This window comes from Paroedura picta, chromosome 6 (assembly GCF_049243985.1).
Source record: "Paroedura picta isolate Pp20150507F chromosome 6, Ppicta_v3.0, whole genome shotgun sequence".
Lineage (NCBI taxonomy): Eukaryota > Metazoa > Chordata > Lepidosauria > Squamata > Gekkonidae > Paroedura > Paroedura picta.
In genome coordinates, this window is record NC_135374.1 from 55,441,429 (window position 1) to 55,468,485 (window position 27,057).

A 27,057-nucleotide genomic window follows, 5' to 3' on the forward strand; every position below is an offset into this window, starting at 1 on the left:
CTAGTTGACCCAGCTCTAAAGCTCTTCGCAGCCAAGGTCATTCCTCACCTACTATATGGCATTGACATCTGGGGCTGGAAAGAACAAATAATCAATAGCTTGGAGCCCATTCAGAACTTTTTCTTCAGACGCATCCTGGCTCTTTCAAAAGAGTCTCCTGCAGCGCTGATGAGGGCAGAGCTTGGTTTTCCCTCCCTCAAAGCCCGTGCCCACTTAGCTACTCTGAAATCTTGGAAGAAAGACATCACAACGAAATTAGATTATTTAAGCCATCAAAGTTTTAAGCTCTCATTGAGCAAAGACAGGACTCAGTCTGACTTTTTTTAGCTCCATTCTTTCATGCTATACCATACCAGATGATTTACTGCATACATCAGCCAATATTTCTGATTTACGTGATTGGGTGTTCAAAGCTGAATCACTGATCGACCACTCTTCAATTCAGCTATCACAATCAGCCCCATGGTATAAAATAATTAAAAAAAACATTCTAGAGCATCATATTTAGTAAATATAACAACACGTAATGGCCCTAACATCTTTGCGGTTTGAAATGATGCCATCAGCCATGCTCTCTGGGCGATATCTCCAAATACCCACAGCCAAACGCCTGTGTATATGTGGAAATCCATCTGTGGAGGACCTGCCCCACTATGTTTTGGCTTGTCCCCTGTACTCCGAACCTAGGGACAAATTCCTTGCCAAGGTATTACCAAACTCACACCCTATTTCTGATTTTAACAAAGTCACGTATCTGTTATCAGATGTCGACCCCTATATCTCCTATAGGGTGGCACTTTTTTCTCTGGCTGCCAGGAAGATTCGAGCTAATGCATTTTTACAGGAGCCTCCACCTTGATACACCATTTTATCCCTTTTATTGTAACTTAGTAGTCCATGTTTACATTTTTAGGTACACAATATTGGTGACATATTGTTTGATTTATTTATATTTGTGCCACATTGTTTTAATTGTGTTTTGTAACGGCCTTTGGCTACATACAATAAATGCTATCGTATTATAACTGGTGATACAAAATGCAAAACAGATAATTAGTGCAAACCTTTCCCCCTTTATATCCATGTCAGTGGTACTGAACTCCTATGCAAATCTTTTATATACACATATATTTAGTAGAAGCTGTTTTGTTTTTAGACAAATTATTATAAATGTAGATTCTACTGAACACAAAATATGAAGTGCGATATATGATCAAAACAACAACAAAAGTATTAGATAAAAGAATATTATTTATGCCTCTTACCAGCTGTCTCAAGACAGATGGACAGACAAGGCAACTGTCTGAGTGTGATCAGTGTCCTAAGCTTTAACCCACTGGAATACAATATGCAGTCATTCTTGCATGTCTGCCAAGTCATTCCACAAGGCTGTGGATTTTGTAGGTATTAATCACAGACACTTCAAAAGTACAGTCTGTACAGTAAAACTTTATCATGCCACAAGAACAACCCTGGGCTGATGCCACCAGGCAGGCACCGGTGGGAAGCATTCCCAAGCCTCAGAATAGCTGGCTTTCCAGTTACTTCTGTCCCCTGGCTGGAGAGATCTGTTATATCACAAGTTTCTCCCAGCCCTTCTTTCCAGATTGGAAAGCTGGGGCTTTCCAGATTGGATGTAAGGGCTTACTTTTATACTCTGCTCCCGGATTAGCTCCACACCCTTCTGTCCTGAGTCTACCCCACATAGACTCCTTCCCTTTCCTCCTTCCTGGCTTGCTTCTCAATTATTTCCTCCATTTGAGATGTGCTCGTCTATCTGGCACTGCTGCCTTCTCCTGGCCCTGACTGCGACCTGTCGACTCTAGCTGCCATTTGCTTTTCCCCACAGCTGCCCACATGCTTTCCAGGGCCCCGCTGGACCTCTCCTTTGCAGGCCATCTTTGGAACCACTTTCCCACCTTGCTTGCCACATCCTCCTATGCCTTACAGAAGTCTGCCATCAGCTGCCCAATTCATCTCCTTGCAGGCCCCACTGTTCTCCCTGGTCCTTGCAGCTGCCAGGTGGGTTGTCCACTCCAGGGTTTGTCTTGTTGGGGCTGGGGAGTCTGGGGCTCACAAGCTCATCAGTGACAGCAGGTGCTATAGCCATACACAAACTTATACTTCATTAAATTGGTGTCAGCACTAAGGCTAATTCAAACAAGTATATTCAAAATTAGCTATTTTAGAGGCCAAATCATAGTGGAAACCTACATAATGCAATCTTGTACTTCAACAGCCTCCATGACAAAAATCTAATTTGACTGTCTACACAATGGTAGAGTATTGGAGTGCCTATAGAACTTACTATGGTTTCCTACTAGAAGTCACCTATTAAGGGACTAATCTACACAACAGCATGACAATGCCTAGAAAGAACAATCACTAGGGGGCTATGCTACATGATAAAGCAGAGATGTTCACACTTTATGGATTTCTCTTCCACCCATCTTCCAAGTACTTCTGGGCAGAAGGTAAGGGAGTCTTCCCTCCATGTTATCCTAATCACCACCCAGTTTAGCAAAACAAACCAAGACCATTGTCCAGGCTACCCAGTAAGTTTCAAGGCAAATGGGAATTTGAACCTAAGTCCCCTTGTGGAAAATTCTAATGAAAAACTCTAGCCACTATACAACACTGGCTCTCAACACCCTTTCTGCCTACAATAATTACATGGCAAAACCACACTATGAGGAAGCCACTTTGTACTTGTAGTCTTGCCTTATGGAGCAGACTCTAAACCAGTGGTTCTCAATCTGTGGGTCATGACCACAATTGGGGACGCTTGGCCCCTTCCCTGGGGTTGCCCGGTTGCCTGCCGTGGCCACAGGGATGTGCAGAAGTAGTAGTGTGCGGCAGCAGGCAGAGGCGGTGGTGGGTGGAGGCGGCAGAGCCATGGAAATGGCCACCTCCATGATGCCTCAATTTTGTGTGCATGCGTGTGTGTATGCATATGCCACCCGTGCATGTGCATGCCACTGTACCAGCCCCTGCCAAGATGGGGTTGCCAGCAAGGTAAGGTTGAGAACCACAGCTCTAAACAATTCTTGAACAACAGTACTGAATGTTTGGCTTTTTTAAATTAGTATGTAAAAAAGTAAAATTGGCAGAAAACAAGTTTATAATATTCACTTAGTTTGTTATTTCATATTCTGAATAATAAGATATTTATGGTATAGCAAAATAATCTGGAAAAAATCTAAAACTATTATATTTGTTTTCCCAATAAGTAACGAAACTCGAAATAAATGACCTATAAATGTTAACATAAATGACCCATTAAAAAGTCAGCAAGAACTCATAGATTTGGCAGTGGAAATTTGAGCTCTTTAAAATGTTTTACCACACACGCTGCCTTACTATTGTCATAGATATGGACAGAAATAGAGTGGAACAGTTGCTGACCAAAAAGATTTTGTGGCACAGGTAAATAGAGGAAACGTGGCCTCTTAGGAAACCATTCCAAGAAGTCTAGAGCCCCAGAATAGAATGAAGAGCAGTAAGAAGAAAACTAGTGTTGTAACTAATTATATTAATTATGTAGATTAGTATTCATCTAGCCCATTATCAATTGATTCAATTTATTGAGGCCCAGGTGCAGAAGCATCTGAGAATCACAAGAGTGTCTAGCTTTACAGAACTGAATACCAGGTTCAAGAATGGTGCAACATTGGTTGGAGGATATTCATATTTATCAGAAACTTGTAATCATTATTTTTATATAGACTTTATCAAGAGAAAAAGTAGCAAGAATGAAAAAATATTATATATTCAAAAAAGACACTGTAAATATAGATAACCTTGTATGGTGTTTGAAGTTATGAGACAGTGATTTAGCCAACAATGTGATCTTTATCAAATGGGACTGTTAGCTATTGTTAAGATTTTAAAATCCTATTAAATGTGGGAAGTTGCACTGATTGAGAGCTTCTTCTAAGAAGGTGGCTCCTTGTCTGCTGACTTTTAGGATAAGAAACTTCTATGGACTCATGTAATTACTCTCCTTTAATTATCTATGTAACTATGATGGATGGCATAATGTTTTGAAACTCAATAGTTATGCTTTAATTATAAAGTTTAGAATGGAAGCAGAGATTCTATAATAGTATAATAGCATTTACTTGTGAACTATACCCAGAACAAACCAACAGCATTATCAAGATTATCAACTCCTCTGACAAGGAGTTACTTACTTTATTTATTTGTACTTACTTCTCACAAGGAGTTAAATGAACTGATGCAGAAAACCAACTAGATGCCTAGGGTTTCTTAAATGAACACTATATCTGAATCCAACCTGATCAGTCATCCAGAATCCAGTATTCATAGGCATGTGCTGCACACAACAGAAACAGATATCCCCAATATTCCCGTGTTAATACAAGTGGCATAAAACGCTATGCTCAAGGCTAAATATGAAGAGTCTGGGACTATATAGCCTTGCATGTCTGTTTGTTAAGTATGTACTCTGTACCTGCCAGTGTCTTCTTCTAAACTTGTCAGATATCTACTCTTGAAGTCTTCTTATCTCTATTGGTATGCATTTTTGTTTAGCATTTTCCATTACATCCCACAATGAGAAGCTTAAAATGAGAGTGAAATGAACCTACATTTCCTTCAATTTGAACCAAGTTTAAATTGTTATATTAAAGACAGTTTACATAGTTGTCCCATGGGTACAAAGGGGTGTCAAACATATGGCCTGGATACCAGAACCAGCTCATCCAGAGCTCTTATCCAGCTTCTAAGCAACTGGTACAAGAGAGGAAAAGCAGGAGGCTGCCCTAGGATCGGGGGGGGGGGGAGACAAGTGTACGGGCACACACACTGAGTTATGTGTGGTTGAAACTGTATGAAAGGAAATGCCTTGGAGATGGTTATGGTATCCTTTCGAAAAAGCTTAGGCTTGCATATGATTAAATATTGGGGCTCATGTGAATTTCCCAGTAAATCAATTGATTTTACTTCGAGGAATCAATTGCCTTTATTTGAATTTGGGGTAGAAAATAATACTTTTAATTGGGTATGCCTGTGTTATTTATAAAATTTATACCTCCAGTACCTGCCATTACATTTTATGTCAGACATGGCTATGCCCAACAAAGTAACATTTATTTCATGACAAATGAGTTCAACACTTGTGCTTTAACCCATTTAAATCTATAGTTGGAATATACATTTCCAGGTCTAATGGAAGGCCCAAAATGAAGAAGTGAAGTTCATCTGCATTAACTGGGGAAGGGGGAGACAGAAAGGCCTCTTAATTCACCTGTCTGTCAACACAAGATAAACAGCAGTTTTGTTATGCAGCAGGTGGTTAAGTTTAGAATTCATTACAAACAAAAAGTGACCCAAGACAGCAATCTAGAGATGCCACTAGAACACCCACCCAGAAACAAATAGACTAAAATAAACCATGGATGTTCACTATCTGACAAGGGAAAAGCAGTCTCTCTCTTCCCATCCCACTCACTTGTATACTAGCTGTGAAATGACAGTCTCAAGGTAACAAATTAGCAGTTCAATAAAGGACTAGAAATGTTAATCAAGTAAATATGTCTCCACTGCTCCTTGTGTTTATTTGTACATATAGACAAAAGCATGTGAATAAGAGTGATGTGGAAATGACAGAAAACTGTGTGGAAGATATACAGCAAATATTTATATTCCACCTTTCATTTTCATGAGGAAAAAACTAATAAAAGAATATGAAACTCAAATAAACGAAAGGCACAAGAAAAGACTCCACTCTCTATCTTCCCTCTCCTGCCACTGGTAGAATACAAGGGGCAAGAGGGGAGTATCTGTCAAGCAATCCACATTTCACTGTGTGTTGTGCCTTCGTTATTATACAGTATCTGAACAGGAAAGCCCAAGGGGTGAATAGAACTACACCTAACAACCCAGAAGTAATTTTTGATGTCTGAATTGAGTCCTTTTTTTTAGCATTATACACAATATTTAGTAGTATGTACTACTAAAATACTGAAACTCTAAATACTTATAACCTGGGACAAGTTGCATGGTCTACTGGTCACTTCAGACCACCAAGCTTTTCAGAGTCCAGGACAGATGACCATCTAAAACAAAAGTGTCAAACTCAGTTGTTATCAGTCATAAACGTTACTTTGTCTGGCTGGGCCATATATGTGTTATAAAATGTAATGCCAGGCGTTGTTGTTGGAGGAAGAGGAAGAGGAGAGTTGGTTCCTATATACATTTCCATACAAAACGGCACTTGTAAATGAGTCATTGTCCTTCAAATAAGGAACTTTTTCAGCACTCTTCCCTCCATATCCCTAGCCTCAGCAGCCAAGCATGCCTACAACCTGAGTTTTGTTCTGTTTCCTCTCTTCCCCTGCCCTACCTCTGAGGAGGCACACTGGACTGTCCCTTCCACTTCCCCAACCCCAGCGACAACAACAGCATTGTGAGGCGGGCCATGCTGAACAACTGGCCATGGGTAATCCAGTTGACGAGAGTCTTAGTTTAGGAGGAAGGGGGGTCTGAACCTGTCTCCCCCAGATACTCCTGCTCCCAGTTCCCTTCCCTTCTATATTTCCCATAGAAGTGACAGGGCTTCCAGGAAGGCCTGACAGCGAGGCTGTTTCCAAATCCTTCAGGAAGTGCTTTTTCCCCTCTTTTGACTTATTTTTCCCTCACAGGCTGCGAACAGGTGGGGGAAGAAGGGTGGCTGCCATCTCCCACCCACCTCAACACTCACTCCAGGCCCCAGTTCTGTGGCTGTTCAGATGTGTCACAGCAACATAAACGCCCCCTTTTCTTTTGTTTCTCAGCACACTTCCAAGGTGGGAGGTCTTCTCCTCAGAGCAACATGCACAAGACAGTGCAGTTGCCTCCCAAACCATGTATAAGCCCACATCCTCCTCTCTGCTGGCAAACTGCCATTCCATGCTCCCCTTCTCACCAACACCCCTCACAGTCACCATCTGAAAAAACACAAAGCTGGATGATGCAGCAGTGTAAGCACTGTTCTACCCTATATTGTCTCTTTGCCCATCCTTGCTGAGGCCGAGAAGAAAACACCACATACTCCTGTTTCTCCACCTTCATTGCCATTCTCTCTCCTGCTATTTTACCTCAGCCTCTTAGCACTGACCCCTAGCCATCATTCTCTTTCTAATTCTTGACAACTCTGACTACATACACAACCCACTACATAAGCCTGCTTGCCCCCTGAACAACCTCCTGCTTTTCCTCCCTCAAACCAGGGTCACTTTGATGACCAGGGTCAGACATTACTCGGTGCTTGCACAGGGGATACCTTTACCTTTATATATTGCTCACTCCTGCTCAAGTGATGTAGAGGCCCCTGTGCATAGCAACAACTGAAGCAAACAATGTAAGGAATCAATTTTCAGAACAAGTATTTTTTACAACATAATTAACAATGACACAAATTAGTATTTTCTTCCTTTTTAAAAATAACACTCTCCAATTAGTAGCCTGCACCATCTGTAACAACACAAACACTTTTTTCTGGAGAAGAGGTCTGCTCTGTAATAGTTTTTAAAGTGTAAAAAAGCAATAATTACATGATTTTTTTTAAAAAAAGGGATATGTACTGCACCCATCAGGAGAATTATTTTGGACTAAGAGTAGAGACCGAAAAATCAAGAAACAAAACCCTTGCTTACTTCAAATCTGACCTTAAACTGCAAAACAGACAATATCTTTAAGTTATAACTGAGCAGGTGCAAAAACTGCAGGAGATTTTTGTTCTTTCTTTGCTGCAGCTTTGAGGCATCACTAGGTATCTGGGGAAAAAACTGTGTAAAGCAACCATATGGTCATGATATGTATTTGCTTCCTACTAATTTTATTTCTAGTGTAGGATAGGATTTTTTGTTAAGTGTTTGCATATTGTGTCACCAGAATTTATAATCTCTGTTAATCTATGATATTCAAGTTTATTAGTCTGGAATGTTTGTTTCTTATTTGCCTCCCAGTCAATTTTCTACATCCACAACATAACTCTCATGACTGTGGACTTCCAGTCATTCCTCCTTACAAATACCAGGGAAAAGCAGCTGCAAAACCGCAGAATGCCTGCATTACATTTACAGTATATCTGCTCAAAATGATGAGCACTAATAGTATCAAGAAAACTGAATTAGGAATGCACAAGAAAAACATTAAGTACTTTCTTAGGTGACTACTTATAAAGGAATGTTGTTAAGCAGAATTGCCCAGCTTCCACAGAAAAGGCTCAAAAGCATTTTGAGATGTAAAGACTGAGATATCCTTCAATAACCATTATTGTACTCCAACAAAATCTGTTTTGTTTTCCTGTACAGTCTTTAGAAATGATGTATTTACTCTTTTCCTCTTAAAGTTCAGCAGTTCCATTCAGAAAGCTGCTTTGTCAAATGAGAAGAGTTCCTGATGCCAAACTGTGCCATGGGATAAGAAGAATGGAACTTGAAGCATCTGGAAATGTTCCCTCTCAGACACTTAACACTATTCAAGAGTGTAATGTACACTCAATATCCCACTATAAACAGATACTGAAAGGAAGATCAATGAAAGGTGAATGGTAGTTCATGTCTGTGTTTCTTGCTGAGCTTCCTAAACATTACTAGTTCCCAACCTTTTGCGTATGTTGACCCATAAGTTTAAATTCCCTTGATAAGGAGACCATTTATTTATTGTCATGCAAAACTTGGACTATAGATTTTTGACTACCATTTTTTAAATTTATTTCAACTGCAAATTTGCCTATTTTATAACCTTTATACATAAATTAAGTTATCCAAGAAAAAATTTACTCAACACACCTACTGATATGGAATTTGCGGAGGTGTTTATGACACTTAGATCAGTTATTCTCAGGTGTTTTTTTTTAAGAGTTTCAATTTTATTTATGCTATCATGTTCTTTTTTTTAAATAATTTCAAATTTTATTTATAATCCATTACAAGAAAAATTCTCAGGTGTTTTGAATGCTAGTATAAAGACACAACTATCTGACTGCATATTGCTACAAATTGCATGAGCTATAAAATTATAGATACAGCAAACAGATCTTGTTGAACCCTGAAGCATTCCAGATCAATTTATTCTTTGTTATTTAAATTTTAATTTAAAATGGCATCAAGAATTAATTCATCCTTATCCATAGTTCCTCTATATATTTGTGAAACAGCCTAGGGGGTGGAATGTGTCTGGCTGTCCAAGTTGGAATAGAGCCAATCAGCACCCTGATTGGCCCTGCCCCTGCAGCTCCCACCCTCTGTCCCTGGACTCTAGCCTCTTTGCTCTCAGACGTGCCTCAGTGCCTGGAGCCAGCAGCAGGTAAGGGGAGAGGGCCTGGGCAAAGGGTTTTGGTGGAGGACCTGCTAATGAGGGCCTCTTGGCCTGCTAAGCTGGGCCTGCTAACGAGGGTCTCCAGGCCTGCTGACTGCCTGATAAGGAGCTCTGTCCCAGGCCTGCTAATGAGCTGGCTAGCCCCTGCCCGCCCCACTTGATCCGCCTGCGAACTGCGGCCCAAAACCACCTTAAGCTGCCTGGCCGTGGACCAGAGGAGGGATCCTTTTCAAGGCCCATTCTTAAGAATTGGCTTTGAAGCTAGTCTATACAGAATATATGATCCCATAAATTTCTACACAGAAGTAAGTGTCTATACTGAACCATGCATACTCCCAGGTAAGTGGCTGTAGGATTGATATGCAAAAAGGCTTTATTTAATTAAATGGGATTTAATTCAGGGTATACAGAGACAGACAAGAAAAACACAGAAAATAAGTTGGGATTTACTTGGGTAGCTTAACTAAAAGCTTTAGACTTAAAATCTAAATTTTCTTTCTCTTACAAAACTATTTTAGAAATGAAGGTTCTCCCAGTGTCCACAGATCCATTTAACTTTAGTGGGATAATTCTTCTTTGGGAAAATGCATCTGTTTCTAAACATTGAGCACTTTCGTTTTTTTTCTAATTATATGATATATTCTATCTAGAGTCCGCACATTCTGTCCCCGTCAATGGCTAGTGAGTGAGTGGAAATGAGGGAAGAAATGAAGCTGGAATTTTAAGCTTGTAAGACAGAGGCTTGAGAAGCACATGAGAGGTCCTTCTTGGCTTGGCTGTTGTGTGGATGGTACCCGCCCCCGCCCCCCGGCCGGGCTACCTGCCCTGCCCTGCTGCAACCCCTGTGAAGGGGTCATTTGATCCCCATGTTGATAACCACTGATCTAAATAAAGAATATTTACAACCTAAAACTGTAAATGGTGAACAAGCAAATGGTTGGAGAGACACAGGAACTGAAGTGACTTTTCTCAGGCTTGGCCTGGTAAATTAAAATCAGTATTTGCCAGGAAGGTCCTAAGAAATCAAAGGCATAAGTGGCCCAGAATTTTAAGTGGAGTTAGCTACAGTCATCTCTCCAAAGCAGCCATTTTTGCTTGGGGAGCTGATCTTTATACTTTGGAGATTAGCAGCAATTCCAGATCTCCAGGCCCCACCTGGAGGCTGGCTGTCCCTGGTCTAGAAATATTCCCTGAGGGGTTTGAAAGTGGGGCCCCAAAAGTGTGTAATGCCTCCGCAGCCACCTAACCAGCCACACAGCGCCCCCTGACCTATTTGCAGAAAGTAGGTAAGGTTGCCAGATTGGTGTAGGTTCATGTTCTGGAATTTCACACTACCTAATGTGCATAATCTGACTAGGGTGAAGACTGCTGTGCACAGAGAGACCTGGTTGCCAGCTTCCAAATGAGGCACTAAACCCACACCAAACCATGAGCTAGTACCCGTTGTATTACAGAACACAATGGGCTTCACTACTAGTAAAGAAGGTATAAGGAGCTCATTCTATTAGTCCACCAGTGCTACAACTTTGATCACAAACCTCATACACCCTTTTTGAGAAAAATAATTTGTTTGGCCATTTATTGCAACTGCATCTTGAACCCTTTTTCAACATAGTAACTACAGAAACATCAAAGTGGTATTACCACTTCAAAATGATGTGAGGAGGAGAGTGGCTGGAAGAAAGCAAAAATGCAGGGGACGACGGATCAGGTTGTTAGTGCTGTGTAAAAGCACAAGTACAGGTTTCCAGGTGCAGCTGCAGCCTTGCCCACCATAGACTGCTGGTTGGCTTGCTGGTTTGCTATGTCCCACCTCTCCACCTCAGAGAGCCCGCATGAGCTTGGCTGGGCATCAGGTAGACAGTCTACAAGAGCCCACAGGTTGGGAAACACTGCTGTGCACAATATCAGATGCTACAGCAACAGATCTTCCCAGTCCAGTGACAATGCAAAGCATGTCCAGCTCCAATTTCTGCCTCCTCACTCTTCGTTCACAAAACACTTTAGCAACTATTCCTACAGGGCAAGTGAGATGGCTAGGCAGTAGGAGAAGCACAAACCAGATTTTCTGGCTAAATACCAAAAAGAGAGAGTGTATGCAGAAGTGCAGGTGTCTGCATTTTGAAACAACCACCACCTGTCTCCTCAACTCCTCAGCAGCCAAGGTGTGAAGGGTTAGAGGCACTACTTTCACCAGGAGAGCTCAAAGACCATCTGGAATCTACCTACAATCCATCTCTCTCTAGTCCCAATTGCTGTGGGGCTTGCAAATGGACTGTTCAGAGGCCTATTTCAGAGACAGGCAGCAGGTCTCAGCAAAAAAAAAAAAAAAAAATCACCATTAAGGCTCTAGCTAGGCAGTTTGCCTGTTAGCCTAGGCCAGCCAAATCAACAGCAAGCCACAGGAATACCAGAAAGCAATGTGAACTGTATGGAGAGGCTTGGTGAACTAATTATATACGCAGGATTATGATTCACATCTATTGAATCCCTGAAGTGGGAGGCTCCCCGTTGAAATCCATTCACTCCCCGCCCCAAGGAATCCATGCCTGAGTTGTTATAATAATTCTTGAGTATTTTTCTTCCTTTACTTCCATTCTAGTTACTTGGCAGGCTAATATTAAATGTTGGCCTCCCAAAAAACATTAGCTTAAGCAGAATTGTCTCTAATATTCAAAAGTGTATGCTGCAGTACATTTCTTCTAGATGTTGTGGAGCTCTTGGTTTTGTTAACACATAGGATGTCTATCCACCGGAACCCATAAGTTAAGGACCAGTTTGCTTACACTTAGCATAATCAAGTGATTGGGTAATTTATTACATAGAAAAGGTGGATCACAAAAAAGTGTCTCTGTCCCAAGGACCTTACAATCTAACATTTGATTTAAAAAAAGATGAGAAACAGGGAAAATTATTAGGGTGTGAAAAAACTGGGGACATATGTGTGCTCATTTCAGTGACACAAAAATGGACTGTGAAATGTTCTCACAATTTTCCTGGCTTGGGCATCTTCAAGAAAGCATCCTCATATGTACTATACACCCTATCTGAAAGAAGATGTAAAGGTAAAGTTATCCCCTGTGCAAGCACCGAGTCATGTCTGACCCTTGGGGTTACGCCCTCTAGCGTTCTCTTGGCAGACGCAACACAGGGTGGTTTGCCATCCCCTTTGCCAGTCATTACCATTTTACCCCCCCCCCCGGCAAGCTGGGTACTCATTTTACCAACCTCGGAAGGATGGAAGGCTGAGTCAACCTTGAGCCAGCTGCTGGGATCGAACTCCCAGCCTCATGGTCAGAGCTTCAGACAGTCTGTTGGCTGCATTACCACCCTGCACCACAAGAGCTCTTCAGGATGAAGCAATTCTACATCTTTTTCAGAAAGATAGTTACTTATTTCTTAGTGGTAACCACAATATAGTTAGCAAGGCAAGGGCTTATTTGGGTTAAGAATCTGTAAAAAATATTTTTAAATTGACACCATAGAACTCAGATTATTTTTGTTTGTTTTAACATGAAACCAAGCAAAGTCTGCTCAGTTTATTAACAGAACATATCATACCAGCCATAGGCATCTGTAGACATGACAGGTCAATTCCATTTAAACACCTGCACTTACATTTGTATTTATATCTAATACTTTCAGCCCTAATCTTATAGAGCTCACTACTCATGCATGCTTCGCATGTTCATTTTGTACCAAAGTTGATATTGACTTCATTGGCAGCACGTTTCCCTATGTACATATATGTTCTATCAGCAAGCTAGATTTACAGAAAGCAGTAGTGTTTCTCATTTTGTTTTCGCTTTTAATCTTATATCACAGTATTTCTTTTCCCCAAATCCCATAAATTTAAGGCTAATCAAAGCATCATCTCAAAATGATCAAAATCATGCCAAATATTCTGGATAGCTTCAGGGAACAAATTATAACATGAGCATTTTACTTCATCAATAATCCTAGCCCAACCATTTGTATCTTGAGGTATGGTTGAGGTAACTCTAATTTACACATTTTTCTTCCCTTTTGGGAAGAAAAGCAACATCCTATAAAGAAACACAAGATACAAACCAAAATGTCTGATAATGCAGTATATCTCACCTTCTACCTATATGTATGGACTGGTAACTTCCATTTCAATGCAGCTGAATAAGTACATGTGCACATAAAAGCTTATACCATGAATATAACTTTGTTGGTCTTAAAGGTGCCAGAAGACTCAAACTTTGTTCTTCTGTAATATATGTATATAGTATTAAAACAAAAATGTAAGAAGTTAAGATGCAGTAAGAAGTAACACGTGCATATAATGTCAAGAGTTTAGGAAGGGGCAAAGTCAGCAGGACAAGGCCAATGCAGCTGGCCTCAACTTTACATCCTGAAATAAATAATACTGTCCTCACTTTCTCTCACGGTTTTCAGACACATACTTTCTACTAGAATAAACTCTCCATTTTCCAAAGTTTTCATAAAAATGTGAATGCCTCAATTAAAAGCCATTCCAGCAACCTAATGTTTAACAATCTTTAAGCAATACATAATCTGTAGAGCGGTGATTCTACTTAGAGATACACTAAAAAAGAGGTGGACAGAAAGTACACCATGCTCCTTCAGTTGAGCACTGGAGAAGTTCTTGGGTAGACTACTGTGCTCTTTCTAGTTGCTAGGATTTTGTAAAGAATGATGAAGTAGACTAATATAATCCCATAAGGTACTATTAAACAAACATAGGATCACTTGACAGTTTTGTTAAAATATCATATTTAACATTATTTTGTAAGTTTAAAGAAATACATAAAAGCAAATTGTGAAAAATGGAAATCTTTCCACCCCCTGCACTACAGAAAATACAACAGAGTATTCTGTGAATCAATACTTCCTTCATTGCTGATTCACAAAATTTGCCAATTTACGAGTCAGTGTAATGCAACTGACAGACTGAGGCTGTGAGAGAACCCATCCAGCCATAATGCTCACTATGACCGTTTACGCACTGGGAACTTCACTGCCCCAGCTTCCGTGCAGGAGCACAAATCAGGGGTGGATGAGATACGCTGGGCCATATGCTCCCCCGTGTGAGTGCAGGAAGAGGTGGGGCAACCTGCCATGACTAAAACTCCAGCCTGCAGCCTGGCATGAAACCTCCTGTGCTTAAATGGTCTATGGGCACTTTCACACACAGTAAATAATGCACCTTCAATCCATGTTAGCAATTTGATGCAAGTGCATTTGCTGTCCCACACTCAAATCCTGTTGCAAAGTCCACGGAAAGAGGATTGAAAGTGCATTACTTGCAGTAAATAGCACAGAAATCCCTTAGTACCCAAGGGAGAGCTTAACTTTTGTTTCTCAAAACAGCAGCATTCATTTACACAACGCAACTCCTCTGAAAACCAAGGGAAATGTTATATGGTGAGGGGGCATGCTGTTCAGCTTTTCAAAAAGCGCATCTGCTGCAAACAGTCAAGGACTTGGGAGTTGGACAGACAAAAGTAGGTTTCAATCACGATATCTCAGTCTAATTTGCATCTTGTCACATCACATCACAGTAAGAATAAAACAGAACCAAAAAAAAGAGAGAGGAACATACTAATACAACCTGAGGAAAATCATAATTTAAATATTAAACATATAATATACTATCTTTAAGATAGTGTACATTTTCTAAAACATTAGGGAACACAAGTGATCTACAGTGATCTACAGAGATAGACATCAACATGATGTGATAAAAGAACCATACACTTTTGTGTAGGAAGTACCTGAACTACCAAAAAACACATTTTCAGCTGTTTATCTTGATGATTTAAATCTAATATCTATATTTTACCCTCATTACCCATGCCACAGCACAATCCCTAGTCAGCAAACAGTACTCATCTAAGCAATGAATATGAACAGCAAAGTCATTTAGAAACTTGTGTCTGAAAACTGCTTCATTTTATGGAATATATACAATCTGGCTGCTTATCAAATTAGTTTTATCTGTGGATTCTTCTGGTACTGGGGGTATGAATGGACAAGACAAGGCTTTCTACAAACCTGGGGAAAGCCCCAGAGTTGCAGAAAAATCTGAAATCAAAAGAAAAATACATTGAGGGATCAAAACACTTCAAAATATAAAAGCAATATCATATCTATTTAAGGGCAGGGGAAGCTATCTGTAGTTGTTGCTAGGAAACCAGGAAAGTACTGCCAGAACTCAACACTTCCTTCAATAAAAGGTGGGGAAGGGGGAGAGAGGGAGGGGCACTTTCCATAGCTGTTTTTGCCTGTGAAGGATTCATTGAGGCCAGCAACCACCAGGTGACCTCCTACCATGTCACTTCCATGATTCATCCAGGTCCATCTGTTATTCAATACATCAGAAAATAAAAGCCTATGTGGTATAATTGCTAGAGTTTTAAACTATAATCTGGAGACCCAAGATGCAAATCCCTACTCTGCAGTAGAAACTCACAGAGTGATCTTCAACCAGTCATGTTCTCAAGCCCCACTTATCTTGCATGGCTGTTAGGGAATAAAATGAAGAATAATAGAATCACAGAGTTGGAAGGGACCCTCAGGGTCCTCTAGTCTAACCCCCTGTAGAATTCAGGAAATTCACAACATCTGCCAAACTCATAATTACCCCAATTCCATGCTCAGATGATGCCCCCTCCAAACAAACCAAGAATCTATGGTTAATCTGGCCTAGGGGGAAATTTGCCTCCCAACCCCAAAGTGGTAATTGGCATTTCCATGGGCATTTCCCAGAGCCAAGCATGGCATAATCCCTGCTGCCCAGCCACTTACAATCTGCCTTATTTACAGAATCAGCATTTCTGAGGTGGCTATCTAGTTGGCTTAAAAACTTCCAAGGAAGGAGAACCCACCATCTCCCAAGGAAGCCTGCATCATTGAGGAACCACTAACTGTCAGGAACTTATTCTTTTGAATTACTTTCATCCCACTGGTTCTGCTCCGAGCCTTTGGAGCAATAGAAACAACTCTGTTCCATCCTCTATGTGACTGCCCTTCAAGTACTTGAAGACAGCTATTGAGAAAAAATGATGGAAGCAGTTTGGCCACCAATGTAGAAAAAGGTGGGGTATAAAGGAACAATAAATACAAATGAAGATTCAGACGCTATAAAAGTTAGATAGATGAGTGGGTTGAAGAGAAAGAAGCAGGGAAATATGTGGATATGGGGGTTGCCAGGAATAGGAAGAGAGGAAATAGTGTAGGAAAGGCGATACAGGGCAAAATGTGCTGCCCGTTGTAATATCTTGCCTGCTCCCAACTGTCCAACTTGGCCTGCACCACACAATTGAACCACAGACGTCCCAACGAAAGGCTGCCACCAAAAAGGGAAGGAAGGAAAGCTAAAGAGAGGGGCAGATAAAGGTAGACTGGTGGGTGCGTGGAAAGAGATAATGAAACATGAAAAGGGGAGAAGAACGAGGAACTAGGGATTTCCCACCCACAAGTTCCTGTCATCAATATATAACCTTGAGCATCTTTCATGGACAATACAGATTTGGGTTTACATAGTATTTTGGGATACATATGCATTTTTTACTTTATTTCAATAAATACTCAATAAATTCTTATAGGATGCAGTAGAAATATCAGCAGTAAGTAACTCTTGAGTACACACAGTATCAACAACGAAATATGTGCTGATTTTGTTTCTTAACTCATGCTGTCTACCTATAAGTTTTTTTGTAAACAACAATGATCTTGGCATAATATTTTAATAGAAAGCATACAAATTCAATTAAGGCTATAATTACAATCTTGCTGGCTTTGTAAAACACAATAATAATACAATTGTTCCTAGGTACTTTAATATGACTAGCTACAGTAAGAGATATCATGAGAAACGGTGGAAACAGCTCTATTCAAGGGTACAATAGCTAAAGGCAGAGGCAATTTTGCAACTACAAATATTATTGTTCAACACACCACCATTATGCACCTACTAAATTTTACACTATTTGGAAAAGCGTACATACATAAAGACTGTGGGAGAATAGTTTTAATTTGATAACATCTTTAAAATTATGCTTTTTAGATTCAACAATATTCCTCAAATTGATCCTCAAACAAATATAGTTTGCACAATATTTATGCTGGTACTGCATACAACTCCTATCCAGTTAGTTCACAGTGGCTAACAACAATCATTAAAATCCAATACAATGTAACATCCATGTAACACACTTTCACAATGAAAGTTACCAGGACTCACCAAAATTCAACCTTAGGACAAGATTTTTGTTCTAAGGGCAGCTGTAATATATGAAGTATGCAAGTAAGAATTGACTCTGAGGCAACCAGCAAGGAGGAATTGCACAAAGCTGGTTCTTGCAGGTCTAACATATTACTAACCTAGGTACAACAGGACAAGCAGGCATGCAATTTTTGGTTTTGTTCTACACTAGTATGTTTTCAACTGAATTTGAAAATGAGATTCTCTGTTCTTTATTGATTCATATTACGCTTGCAAATAAACTTAGCAAATACTAGGCACTTGCATTTTTTTCACCTTAGAGCCTTTTTTGCACATGATATGAGGCAAGTAAAAAGAACACAAATTACACATGATTTCTAATATGAAGGAAGAAGAATTCACACATTTCTCCTGCAAGAAAATGCTTATACAGTTTTGCACTGCTGAATCTCCCTTCAAAAGAAGTACCAAAAGAGTATCTGACCTACTCACAGATGCATATCACAATGAGCAATCATAATGAGCTTCAAATACCTGGGATGACAGAGAATACCCTTTTCATAATTACAGAATCTCGTAAACCAGGATTTTTTTTGGGGGGGGGGAGGCAGTTATACCACTATGGTGTCATTAAAAAGTGATCCTTACCATTTCAAGGCCTCCAAAACCAAGAAAAACACAATGGAACACTGTGAGAATGTTAATTTTAAAAGATGGGCTAGAAAACCTCTCCTAATATTAGAGAATTATCTTCCCAATCTTCTTCTGCAATGGAACAAAACCCCACCCCACACCTTCTTAAAAAACGTAATCTGTAATAAACATAAGACTTCTCAGAATAACAGAGCTGGAAGGGACCACCTGGGTCATCTAGTCCAGTGGTCCCCAACCTTTTTTATCACTGGGGACCGGTCAACGCTTGACAATTTTACTGAGGCCCGGGGGGGTATTCTTTTGCTGAGGGCCTATGCCACCACCGCCTGAGCCCCTGCTCCACTTGCTTTCCCGCCGGCGCCCCTAACTTCCAGCCGCCAACAGCAGCTGCGCAGTGCCACGCTGAGGGAGAGCCCCAGCCATGGTGGCCGCTGGAGAGCACCAAAGGTGAGCCGGCGGCAGAATGGCAGGGTAGCCCCCGAGGCAGCAGCCGGGGAGGTGGATGAGGAGGAGCAACGGCCCAGTACCGACTGATCTACGGTCCAGTCCCAGTCTCCGGACTGGGGATTGGGAACCACTGATCTAGTCCAATCCCCTGCACTATGCAGGACACTCACAACCCTATTGGTCATCCACTGTAACCTGACACCCCCTTGAATCTTCACAGAATCAGCCTCACAATTTCATTATTTTGCATTGCTACAACAGCTGTTCTAGTGTAGTGGTTTGAGAGCTGTGTAAACAATGGAGCCCTTCATTCAACATTCACTTTGGTCATAAAATCTAAAGGTGGCATTATACAATTCATTCATTTTGCCATATGCCATACAGATATAGAAATATACACCTACTAGATTTCAAGCCCATTTTATGTTAGAATAAAATGGGCGCTAGCTGCCATCTCTGGGGACGGCGCTTGGTGGCTGGCCAGGGCGGCAGAAAACTTTTTGAGCCCCCCCCCAATGAAGAAAGGCTTGTGTGGGCCCAGGGAGCGGGGTGGGGGCTCGGTGAGCCGCCCAGCACCGTCCCCGGGCCCGCAGAAGCCTTTTTCCTTCCCCCCCAGTGGCAAAAGCTGGGCTCCCCCCCCCAGCGGCAAAGGCTGGCCTGCAGAAGCCTTTTTCCTCCCCCCCCCAGAGGAAAAGGCTTTGGCGGGCCCAGGGACGGTGGTGGCTGGCTCAGCGAGCCGGCCAGTGCCGTCCCCGGGCCTGCAGGAGACTCAAACTTTGTTCTTCTGTAATATATGTATATAGTATTAAAACAAAAATGTAAGAAGTTAAGATGCAGTAAGAAGCAACACGCGCATATAATATCAAGAGTTTAGGAAGGGGCAAAGTCAGCAGGACAAGGCCAACGCAGCTGGCCTTTTCCCTCCCGCCCAGCGGCAAAGCCGCCCAGCGCCGTCCCAGAGCCCGCAGAAGCCTTTTTCCTCCCCCCCCAGAGGCAAAGGCTTCTGCGGGCCCGGGGACAGCGCTGGGTGGCTCAAAGAGCCAGCCACCACCATCCCCAGGCCCGCATAAGCCTTTTTCCTCCCCCCCAATGGCAAAGGCTTCTGCAGGCCCGGGGACGATGCTGAGCGGCTCAGCGGGCCGTCCCCAAGCCCACAGAAGCATTTTTCCTCCCCCCCCCCAGCGGCAAAGGCTTCTGCGGGCCCGGGGACAGCGCTGGGCGGCTCGCTGAGATGCTCGCCGCCCAGCGCCATCCCCGGGCCCGCAGAAGCCTTTTTCCTCCCCCCCAGCAGCAAAGCCTGCCCCCCCCAGAGGCAAAGGCTGGCCTGCAGAAGCCTTCTTCCTCCTCCCCCCCCCCCCAGTGACAAAGGCTTCTGCGGGCCCGGGGACGGCGCTGGGCAGCGTCCCCGGGCCTGCAGAAGTGTTTTTCCTCCCTCCCAGGGGCAAAGCTGCCCAGCGCCATCCCCAAGCCCGCAGAAGCCTTTCCCCCCCCCCAAGCGGCAAAGGCTTCTGCGGGCCCAGGGACAGTGCTGGGCGGTTCAGCGGGCCATCCCTGGGCCCGCAGAAGTGTTTTTCCTCACCCAACAGCGGCAAAGGCTTCTGCGGGCCCGGAGACAGCGCTTGGCGGTTCACTGAGGTGCCAGGGCCATCCCCGGGCCCGCAGAAGCCTTTTTCCTCCCCCCCAGTGGCAAAGCCGCCCCGCGCCGTCCCCGAGCCCGGAAAAGCCTTTTTCCTCCCTCCCCCAGCGGCAAAGACTACTGCGGGCCTGGGGAAAGTGCTGGGCGCCTCGCTGAGATGCCCAGCGCCGTCCCCGAGCCCGCAGAAGCCTTTTTCCTCCCCCCCCCCGCGGGAAAGACTACTGGGGAAATGCCCAGCTCCGTCCCTGGGCCCGCAGAAGTGTTTTTCCTCACCCCCAGCGGCAAAGGCTTCTGCGGGCCTGGGGACAGCACTGGGCAGCTCAGCGGGCCATCCCCGGGCCTACAGAAGCCTTTTTCCTCCCCCCCAGCAGCAAAGCCTCCCAGCGCCATCCCCGAGCCCGCAGAAGCCTTTTTCCTCCCCCAACAGTGGCAAAGGCTCCTGCGGGCCCGGGGACAGCGCTTGGTGGTTCGCTGAGCGGCCCAGCACCGTCCCCGGGTCCGCAGAAGCCTTCCCCCCCCAGCAGCAAAGTCTTCTGTGGGCCCAGGGTGGGCGCTGGGCAGTTCAGCGAGCCGCCCAGCGCCGTCTCCGGGCCTGCAGAAGCCTTTATGTTCCCCCAGTCAGGAGAGGGCACAGGGAGCCACAGGTCTACCTTCCCTCTCGGCGGCCAACACATTAAAAAAAAATTACATGGCTTCAGCCCTAAAAATGGTTATTGGAAGTTTGCCCAATTCACACAGAATTACTGTCTAGATTTTACCTACTCTTTGAACAGCTCATTACTGGTAAGGCATTAACGTCTTTTATAGCCTCATCCTATGTGTGGCTACTTAGAACTAAGACACAAATTCATTTCAACAGGATTTACTCTCAAGAACATCCACAGGAAAAGGTTACAGACAGTGAAAGAAGGGCAGTCAACCTGGAAGCAAGGTTTTCCAAAGAAGCAGAGAATAAGATCATGGTTATTTTGTTACTGTGACAAAGAGAGAGAGGAATTTTGCACAGTCAGTGTGACATGTAAGTTTTAACCTAAATATCCACTCATTTCCTTCCTTATTCATTACATTCCAATTATTTCCTTGCCTGGTAAATTCCAAAGGGAGGTGTGGCATACTTAGGTTTTCCTCTGCCACTCCCCTGCTTCCTATTCAACAAAAGGAAACAGGCCCCATGTCCGGGCAAAACCCAAGCTGAGCAGTGCTTCACAGATCTTTGCTATGTCTGGATGATGCTGTGATGATTTAATCATACCATTTTCCCCCCTGGAATTCCTTGGAAACGGCAGGAGACAGATACGAAAGCAAGAAAACAGAAACATGAAAACAGAATGGCATCTAGTTTAAGGACAAGAAGGGGGTGGGGTTCTCTGGAGCTCTTAGGCAGTCTTTTCTTTCTGCCTCCTAGTAAATATATTGCACACAGTATTATTTGCTGGCTGCATGAATGGCGGGAAGAGTTGTTAAAACACCTAGCGGTGGGAGGATTTCTCTAGGCTGCAGCTTTCATTACAATGTTTCCTTGCTGCACTGCAGAGGCGCCATCTTCTCACTCTTAATCGTCACTCCAATCCGTTTCTTTTCATCTGGTCCCAATCCCTAAGAACTCATACTCGAGGAAACCGCCGGGTTGTGTAAGGCGGGAGGCAGCTTAAATGCAAGAAGGCCAGAGATTTCCTCCAGCAAACTGTGAAAATCCATTCTTCTGCCCACACTCCCCAGCTAATAAAATCTCCTTCCCCTACATGCAAAGTACGCGACCCACTCCAGGATCAACAAAACCATCTCATCGGAAACGGTGCCAGCGATATACGCCTTAGGAGGCTCTGCCGCCTTTCCAGAAGCGGATGCCAATGCGCCGGCAAGGCAACACAGGTATCCTCCCAGCCTAGCCCAAGGCTCGCCCTACAAAGAGAGAGTCTCTTTGCCCTTTGTTTTAAGGAAAGGAGGCTGAGGCTTCATTTCGCAGGAGGCGCAACGCATGGGGAACTTCCAGGTGTAAGTTAGCAAGGCAGCAGTCGCTTCGTACAAGAATTTGCTCACTGCAGGGCTGGGCGAGCGACAAACGAATCCCTCACATTTGTTTTCCGCACCAGACGGGAGAAGGAGGAAACCAGGCAAAGAAAGGAAGTCGAGCGAGGCAACAGGGGAGAGCCATGTCGGCGATGAGCCGCCTCCCGTCTCTCTCCCCAGCTATGTGGCTTCCCCCACCATCACCCTCACCACCACCCCCGCTCCGTAGTATCCACCCACAATCGGCCCCAGCAGACAACACAGGGAGGCGTAAAAGGCAGCAAAAGCCACACGCCGCCAGAAAGGCTTGCCCAGACAACCCGCCAAGGCGAGGCGGCATCCCCCCAAACCAAGGAGGGGAAAGGAAAGCTGACCCCCCACGCACACCCCTTCCCCCACGACTAGCACCCTCAAGGCGCTCCCTAGCAGCTGAGACGCCGGCGGAAAGAAACGACCGCTTAGGAGGCTCCTCGGAAGCGCCTGCATAACCTGCGAGGACTGAGCTTCAGCAGGAGCTCCAGGCACGGCGGCCAAACAAAGACTCGGGGGCATCGGGAGTCTCGCCTTACCTCCAAAGCCCCAGCACTCCAGGAGGCCACGAGCAGCAGCCAGCCTAAATGCGGCAGCATCCCGGGAAAGGTGTGGGGCTGGGGCGGCAGTGAGGCTCCGGCAGTAAATCCCCCCCAGGCTCCTTAGCGTCCCCCTCCTCTTGCGCCGCTTGGAAACGGAACTGAGCTGCAGCAGCGGCACCAACCGAGCGCCGAGGAGGAGAGGGCGAGTCAGCTGATGTCCCAGCCCACCCGAGGCAGCGACGGCGGCAGCCAGAGCAAGGCCCACGCACCGCAGAGACCCCTAGCGGAAGCGCCGCACAACCGCAGCCTTGCCTTTCCTCCAGGCGCTGGTACTCTACGAGTCCGGCAGAGGGACGCAGGAGGGGTGCGGTGACGAAGGGTGGAGGATGTTTGTCCCTCTGAAAAGGAGCGGATGAAGCCCTTGCGTCTACGGGGAAGATCTCTGCTATTTTAGAAGCCTTCTTTCCGCGAGCCTTCAGACTTGGCGAAAACTCGCCCTATGCCGGGGGGGGGGGGGGGGAGAGAAAAGGATAATTTGTCCTGGGAACTGGAGCTACTAAAACCGAAAAATACTCAAAGGAATGGCAAGAATTTCCCCAGAGGGGAATGACGTTTTCTGTGACTGGAATTAATATTTGGGGCTGGAATGACAGTTTGCAGAGTAGAATTGTAATTCCAGTTCTAGAGCACGGATTCTGGTTCCAGGATCTGTCAGTTGAGTCCCAGAACATATTGCCATTCCCAAAGATGCTGATTCTGCGCGTGGGGAAGAGATTCTGGTCTCAGAGCACTTATGGTACTCCAGAGACCATCAGCCCTTTATGGTGCTTGTCATTCCAGGCCTTGAACAGGTTTCTCTAATTCCATCAGTTTCATTGCAACTTTGTGTAAAAGTAAAGGTAAAGGTATCCCCTGTGCAAGCACCGAGTCATGTCTGACCCTTAGGGTGACACCCTCTAGCGTTTTCTTGGCAGACTCAATACGGGGTGGTTTGCCAGTGCCTTCCCCAGTCATTACTGTGTACTGTACTGTATTTCAGTGGAGCCCATGCAAGGAGGAGTGGTAGAGCAGAAGGTCCCAGGTTCAGTCCCTAGCATGTCCAGTTGAAAGGACTAGGTAATAGTTGATGTAAGAGACCTCCACCTCAGATTCCGTAAAGCCACTGCCAGTTTGAGTAATAATACTGGTTGATGGATTGAGGGTCTGATTCAGTATTAGGTAGTTTCATGTGTATAAGTCAATTGGCATTCCTGGCTTCTTTTATATCCATAGGCATTCAGGCATTCTCATTGCTCCTAATGGGCATTCTTGTTGTTATTTATTGATTTTATTTTGGGATTTATATTCCACCCTGTCTTTGAAAACTCAGGACAGATTACATACATTATAGTACATACCCACCGGGACAATATTGCCATGGATTTGTTTATTTCTTATATTTATGTCCCTCCATCTCCTCAGGGCTCAGGACAGTTTACAGAAAACTTGGAAATCATAATACAGGTACCATATAATTCAGTAATAACAACAGGATGACAACAGCAGTAACAGTTGGTATATAGTGGAACCATTGCTGGACTTGACAAAAAAGAACATCAAGGATGTTGTAACACATATACAGTGAACACACCTGGCCTCTCAAGGAAGCATACCAAGAAGAGACTCCTTGAACAGAATAGCCTTGAAGAGCACTAAGAAGACAAAATATCATAATAGAAAAAATCTAATATACAGTTAGAGCGTCAAAGAATTGAGGCTTTTGAACTCTGGTGCTGGAGAAGACTCTTGCGAGTCCCTTGGACTGCAAGGCGAACAAACCAGTCAGTCCTAGAGGAGATCAGCCCTGACTGCTCTTTAGAAGGCCAGATCCTGAAGATGAAACTCAAATATTTTGGCCACCTCATGAGAAGGAAGGACTCCCTGGAGAAGAGCCTAATGCTGGGAGAGATCGAGGGCAAAAGAAGAAGGGGACGACAGAGAATGAGGTGGATGGATGGAGTCACTGAAGCAGTAGGTGCAAACTTAAATGGACTCCGGGGAATGGTAGAGGACAGGAAGGCCTGGAGGATCATTGTCCATGGGGTCGCGATGGGTCGGACACGACTTCGCACATAACAACAACAACAAATATACAGTTTGTTGAAGCCCAGGTCCAACTGGTCCAAAATGCAGCAGCACAGGTTCCCACTAGGGCACAGCTCTCAGGCAAGTGCACTGGCTCCCAGTTGAATTCTGGATCAGGGTCAACATTTTGGTTTTAACCTTTAAGGCCATCCGCGACATGGGCCCCATGTATCTGAGGGGCCACAAAGCTGACTATGCTCCCTGCAGATGCTTTGTGCTCTGCCAATTCAAACCAGCTGGTGATCCCAGGCTCCAACACACATGCTTGGCCTTAACCAGGGCCAGGGCATTTCCAGTCCTGTTGGATTCCAATCAGCAAGTGACCTTGTAGGACTGCTTGTTGTAAATCAGTGGTCCGCAACCTTTTAAAGGCTGCGGACTGGTGGGGGAAGGGCGATCCGTCGGCTGCGCAAGTGCAGGAGTGCGGCGCATGCGTGTTTGCGCCATGCGCTGCCACAAACGCGCATGCGTGGCAGTTTCACGCATGCACGGGAGTGCCGCAAATGCACACGCGCGGCACTTCTGCATATGTACTGCCACGTACGAGCACATGCACAAAACTGCCGCACATGAGCACATGCACTGGCGGCCACTCTTCCCTCTCCCCCCTCCTGCAAAAAGAAGCTTGCCGGGCGGCAAGCTAATCGGCTGCTTTGGCGGCCGATTTGCTTGTGGCCTAGGAAGTTTCTGACTGGGGGGGGCGCGGGGAGAGGGAGCCGCGGCCTGGTGGTTGGGGACCACTGTTGTAAATAACAAGGTACTGATTGTAGGCTCAGCAGAGACACCCAGTGGCTACAAGCAGAAAACCGCAGCCAATTTCAAAATGCATGCTTGAACATGTTTCTCCCGGACTCATCCAAAGTCTTTTGTTTCAGGTGTCAATGCCCACTTCCTCCTGGACAGGAAAAGAAAGAGGGCTTTGTTATCCTGCAGTCATTTTGTTCTTTGTTATAGCAGAGATGCAGATGGACTTGCAGCAGTAGCCATCTTGCTGTGGAGTTAGCATGCATGCTTAGCATGTAGGACCAGTCTATATTGTTTGCAACTTGCTTAGGTTTTTGGAGCCCTGACTAGCAAGGCTGGATATATCTGTGTCAGTAAATTTTTTCCTGTTTTTCCTGTTTTTCACTCTTTTTAAAATTGTTTTTCACTCTGTGTCTGTGCCTGTTGTTTTGGGTGCTTTTCCTCGCTCATTCAAGATTTTACTGCAATCTCTTTTGATGGGCAGCTCATCCTTTCAGCAAGTTGGGAGACTTTATTTCTTTTTACTTTGTTGGTGACCTTTGTGAGTGCCTTCTGGTTCCAATCAGGGACCAGTGCAAAGGTTTATTGGGAGCACTCCAAAATCCCAACGTCCTGATCCCAACCTGGTCGAATCAACTCCTAGAAGAGCTGCGGGCCCTTCAAGAGATTATATAGTTCCAAGGAATCTGCAAAAAGGTTTTGCACTCTGTGGGTGTGAACAGGTTGGAGGTCCCAGGCCCTCGTGAGGTTCACCTGGCCTAAATCTGGGCTGGGGCCATTTTGGCTCTGGGCCCTGCCTGGTAGAATGAGCTCCTGGGAGACCTGAGGGCCCTGACAGAACTTTTACTGTTCTGCAGGGCCTGCAAGATGGAGCTTTTCTGCCCAGCGTTCGGTTGAGGCCCGGTTATGGAAGATGTGACCCCTGTTCTGCCCCCTGGTCCTGATGCCTGCCTGTTATACCTTCCTGGGTGCATATGACAGCTGTTGTTGGTGTGGTTTGGGGTGTAATATTGGGATTGGGGTAGGGTATTTAGGGTGGGTGGGTGGGGTGGGCCGGCCGGCCTTCTCCTAGCCGGCGGAGCGGCTTCGCAGCGTCATAGACGCTGCGAAGCCGCTTCGCCAGCTAGGGGAAGGCTCCAGAGAGCCTCGGGTGGGGGGGTGGGCTGGCCAGCCTTCTCCCGGCCGGCGGGGGAAGGCTCCAGAGAGCCTCGGGTGGGGGGTGGCCTGGGCAGACAAAAATCCTTCCCTCCGAGGAGACACCGACAGAAAAAAGAAAAAAAAACCCACAGCCGACAAGCGCCCTCATCCCCGCAGAAAACCATACCTCC

General features: G+C 44.7%; 1 protein-coding gene across 4 annotated transcripts in view; it reads right to left on the reverse strand.

Annotated features, from left to right (window-relative positions):
- Nucleotides 1–23,099, reverse strand: part of APP (amyloid beta precursor protein) — a 141,926-nt gene extending 118,827 nt beyond the window's left edge. For 2 of the 4 annotated variants that reach the window (XM_077342473.1, XM_077342471.1), the window contains exon 1: nucleotides 22,859–23,097. In XM_077342473.1, coding sequence (XP_077198588.1) covers nucleotides 22,859–22,918 — 60 coding nt within the window. In that variant the 5' untranslated portion in view covers nucleotides 22,919–23,097. Of the gene's footprint in view, nucleotides 1–22,858 lie in introns of all 4 variants that reach the window. The other 2 variants (XM_077342474.1, XM_077342472.1) reach the window with 2 other exon arrangements.
- Between the last annotated feature and the right edge of the window lie 3,958 nt (nucleotides 23,100–27,057).